Here is a 5,238-nt window from a genome sequence, read left to right on the forward strand (position 1 = left end):
TGTATATTTTATAGACTTCGTTGTCTTTTCACCGTTAATCGTTTTGTTTTTGCAATAATTTAGTTAATCTCTTCAAATTTTATTCTCACTGTGGCAACTTCCGAATCTTTGGAGGGATTAATTACTTAAAATTTGCCGTTTGTACTAAATTTTATTTGTAGATATTTGTGACATACAAAAAGTTGGACTATAATCTTTAATAAATCTTAATAATTGTTCAATAATTCATTTCAACTTGTTATAATATGTTTGTTTTTGTTCAATCAAAAATACTGAGCTAAAAAAGGTGTTTTGACTCTAAAAAAAGATCTAACCGGGGAAAAACTGTTACAAATGGCAAAAGGTCAATGTCTGAGAGGCTAATTAATGAATAGCAGTTGCGACATTTAATTTGAAATGTTGAATAGTGAAAGGTGATTCATGATAAATAGTTGATAACACTAATGAAAGAATCAAACATGTTACATACGAAAAGTCTATCATGATCGTCTGTACATATGCATGCCGGATCGTCTTGATTGAAATTCAAATAACGGAGAAATGTACCATCTTTATCAATGACATGAATATTGTTGTTGTTGTTATACTCAATAACTATCAGGTGAAAACATGAATTTGTACAAAGATCCGATGGATTAAAGCATTCTTGGTGGTCAGCAGTGTAAGAAAAACGGAAATGTCCATACTTATCAACGACTGTCACAGCTGGCTTTATATGCTTTTGTGTGGATCCAAAGTCGCACACGCAAATATCACCATTTCCGTTCACAGCTATGCTTTGTGGAAATGCATATAACGGTTTATAGTTCTCATATTGCACCTCGAGAAGAGTTGTGCCATTCGTATTATATTTAACTACTTTGTTTTCCTCTCCGTGTTCTTCTGATAAACATGCATAGATGCGAAATGGCTTTACGAACGTTAAGCAAATCACTGTTGCTGGTTCTGTTGTAATTATAAGTTCTTCTTTGCAGTTGTTAATTTTTCGTATAATTCCTTTATCTTTAGGAAATAATAAACCATCCTCAATTGCTGCAAATCTATATGCCATTGTACTTGTCTTAAATACGTTGACTATGACTCCTTCTCTGCTGACCAGTTTTACCGTTTTTGAGCCGTGCGATGACACATAAAACTGGTCATTTCCTGCGTAACTGATTGATATCATTGCAATATAACCACATGGAATCTTTCCAACAAGTTCGGCATCCATCAATGTCTTCACTTTCTTGTGATAATATATAATGTTGTGGTCTGGAGCGTTGGTTTCAAGATGTGGTGTAACACATTCCAAGCAAAGTTTTGCATTGCAAGGTTTGCAGAAAAACTTTACGTTTCTGTTACATGTTTGACATGTTGTGAAGTGCTGTGCTTTGAATTTTGTTAATGACTCCGCCATTTTGAAATATTTAAGATGTATTCATTTGCGTTTGTCGTCGATATCTACTACTTTTAAAGGTCGCGTATTTTAATTTTTAATGTGCATCCATCCATCTAAAACTATTTACCACTCAATCTATAATAATGTTTATTCAAACAAATTGAATAAAAATGCACCAAACATACAGAGAAGCAGACCTCGACCTTGATATTCCTTTTCATTAAAACCCTTCAAAACATTTCAGTTCATTCATATGTGTATATATATAATACATAAGTTCGGATTTATGCTTTTGTTAGTATTATATACAGGCCACTAATTGATCTTTACAGAGCGAGAGAATGTCGAAACCGGAGTCGGACTTCGGTTTACTAATATCCCTCAGGTAACATGATGGTTCAGTGAAATCAACGCCATACAAAACTCCGATTTATAACAATCCGTAAGTGTTCCACTGAACCTACTGTCTCGCCTACTTTTGCTGTTTTCTGTGTTTTCAGTGTGATATGGGAATGCACATAGTTAATTTGCAGTTGATGAAATAAAACGTTTGAAATGTATGAAAAAAGTTATGCTTGTAAATAATGAATACCGTATGCAATCAAAAATCGCAGGCTGAACAAAAATGGGGCAACAGGTATTAAAAATATTTTCTAGATACCGTTTTTTTTTTATTGAAGGAAGCTTCTGTCCAAGTTTGGTAAAAACCCAGGATAGTTTATGTATCTAATAAATGTTTAAGAAATTTTAACTGCTGACTGTATGTAATGTTAACTGGAAAAAAAAACTATATCCATTTATAAACAAGAAAATTTCCTTCTGGATTATATCTTATGGTCATAAAAAAGCTTCTGTTCAAGTTAGGTAAAAATCCAAGATATTTAAGAACCGGTTATAAAATTTAAAAAATGAATTTAAAGCCAACTGGCAGAAAAACTAAGTCCATTTATAAGTCATAAATTGTAACCAATACTCTAATACTGATCACTGACCTTGGCCTTGACCTCAATATCTTTTAAGTTAATTGTTAATTGAATACCTGCAATCGGACAATTACATTGAATCAAACTAAATTGATTTTATGGCTCGGAAATTAACATCCGAGACACAAACTAAGTCTACTTGATATTTCCAACTTTAAATTGTAAACCGTCCGTAAACTCATAAAAAGGTTCGAACCACTAGGCCGCAAGTCTCCATAGCTGAAGAGATCGATTTAAGTACTTTGTTTTTTTATATAATTTAATAAGGTCTCTCAAATATCAACACATGTAAATACAATAACAATATTATGTATCAAAGTCAACAATGTACACGTAAACAGAGCACTCAAATTAAGTCTATCAAAAATATTGCAGTGAAAACTTGTGTAATAGTTCGTATCAAAAATGTAAGATGAATATTAACGGCTTCTAAATAAACGCAATTCTACCGTAAATACCCTAGCTATTTAACTTTATGGTAATTTCATTAAATATTAAGTTTAAAACACCGAAATATAAAAACTCTCCAACTCAATTATTACTAGAACACGCTGTAGAATTAGACCGTATATTTTAGATTAAACAGGACCAAACGAAGTAACGAAGAAGTAACGAAGAATCACCCTGAGAAATACCAAACAAGGGCAGCAACACACATTATAAAATCAGTAGCTTACAAAGCACATCAATCAAAAGGAATCGAAAAGCTATTAAACGAGATTAACCCTCATAAAGCCACGGGCCCATCACTTACAGCTTACTCAAAGAAATGTAGACACAAATCGCACCAATTCTTTGCCTAATTTACCAAAATATCTTACATCACCGGAATTACCAATTACGACTGGAAACATGCTAGAGTCGCACCAGCATGCAAAAAGGGGTACAAACATAAACCGGTCATCTACAGACCAAACCGTTTACTTGTATTTGCTGCAAGTTAATGGAGCATATAGTCACATCAAACATGAAACATCTGGAATCCAATAACATCTTGTAAGACCTCCTACATGGCTTTCGATACTATCGATCTTGTGAAACATAATTGCAACATCTCTTTCATTCGAGCACTCCAAATACATAAACAGATCTCGTAATAGTGGACTTTGCAAAAGCATCTGACAAAGTTTCAAATCATCACTAACTTTACAAATTAAATCATTTTAGCATCAATGGAAACACATTTAATTGGATCTCTGTATTTCTCTCCGACCGTACTCAGGCAATTGTTCTGGAGGGAAAATCATCAAGCACAGTCCTATTCACCTATGGAGTTCCACAAGGTACTGTCTTAGGTCCAATCTTATTCTTGGCCTTTATTGACGACCTTCCAGACTATCTTGTTCATAACAAACTAAGATTATTTGCTGCTGACAGTAATTATCATATACATACCAGTTAAATCCCAGGGTGACTGCCTCAAACTTCTAGCTGATCTTGATGCAGTAGCGAAATGGGACTGGAAGTCGACTTGCTGGTGACCTTCCAGCCAGACAAGTGTACTGTTCTCTCTTGTCAGAATTAAACGTCAACCTTTGTGCATTCTTCACAATCATATTTTAGAAAATGTTACATCTGCATCGCATTACAATCCAACCTCAAAAATGGGGAAAACCTACAGATGACAATATCTCTTCAGCCAATAAAACACTTTAAAGAAACATGAAAACAGAAAATCAGAATTTTAAAAGCAAGGCATACCAAGCACGTGTCCATCCCAAACTCGAGTACTCGAGTCTGTAGTATTACAGGGTCTTATTCAGACATTGGGGGTACGAAACACCCGTAAAAGCCCTTAGAAATATAAATAAACAACGGTGGTTTTATTCAAACCCAAATGTTAATTATGTCTTCTACAGAACTAGGCTTTAAACGATCAAGCGACCGAATCAATAAAACATCTACTTTATATACCAATTACAGGTAAAGAAATAACAACTTTAACCTGTGGGACTTTAACCAACCGCATGCAATTCAAACTTGTATATATACAGAGCACTCGAAAATGCTTACCGAGATGAATTGTAAACTTTTAATCATTTATCTTTCTATGTAAAAACACCGAGAGCCCTTACTGATTAACCACTAAATAATCAACTACACTGTTTATTTTACCCTCGATTCAAACATGTAAGCAAAATAATAACCATGAAAATAAATTGGAAATATAAGCCATCCTGCACATAATTTTGAATATGTTCCAGACCGTATGAGTATTTGGACCGTACGCGTACGGTCTGGACCGTATGCGTACTTTTTCAAAACACTCATACGGTCGGACCGTACGCGTACGGTCTGACTTATATTTGTTGAAGTTGGCAAAGTTAATTAGATGCATATAACAGATCTACGGAAGCCGATAAGGGCCATTCAAAAAAAAAAATTTTATGTCGTAATTACGACATAGCATGTCGTTATATAACGACATCGCTATGTCGTAATTTCGACATATCATGTCGTTATAACGACATCGCTATATATAAAAGAATATGTATTATGATTGCCAAGAGACTAAATGACACAGAAATTAACAACTATAGGTCATCATAATGCCCCCAATAATTGGAAAAGCCCCCCGATTAGTCAGCTATAAAAGAGGGAGGAAAGATACCAAAAGCAGGGGCGGATGCAGGAATTTTCGAAAGGGGGGGTGCTAACCCAGGGCACCCAGGGCAAAGGGGGGGTGCAAAACATATGTCCCGATACAAATGCATTGATCGGCAAAAATAAAGGGGGGTGCGCACCCCCGGAAACCCCCCCCCTGGATCCGCCACTGAAAAGGAGAGTCCCCGAAATGCTTTGTGGCAGACAGTGTTATTAATTAATTATTAGCTCCCTTGGTAAAACTCCAAATTTCATATTTAATGTATTTCA

The 5,238-nt window shown here is 34.9% G+C and overlaps 1 protein-coding gene across 1 annotated transcript; it reads right to left on the reverse strand.

Moving 5' to 3' along the window:
• Window positions 1-285: 285 nt before the first annotated feature.
• LOC143056147 (uncharacterized) lies at window positions 286-1,399 on the reverse strand. Its single transcript, XM_076229231.1, has one exon. The coding sequence runs from the start codon at window positions 1,397-1,399 to the stop codon at window positions 419-421; it is 981 nt and encodes a 326-aa protein (XP_076085346.1). The 3' UTR covers window positions 286-418.
• Between the last annotated feature and the right edge of the window lie 3,839 nt (window positions 1,400-5,238).

This window comes from Mytilus galloprovincialis, chromosome 13 (assembly GCF_965363235.1).
Source record: "Mytilus galloprovincialis chromosome 13, xbMytGall1.hap1.1, whole genome shotgun sequence".
In the NCBI taxonomy this organism is placed as follows: Eukaryota; Metazoa; Mollusca; class Bivalvia; order Mytilida; family Mytilidae; genus Mytilus; species Mytilus galloprovincialis.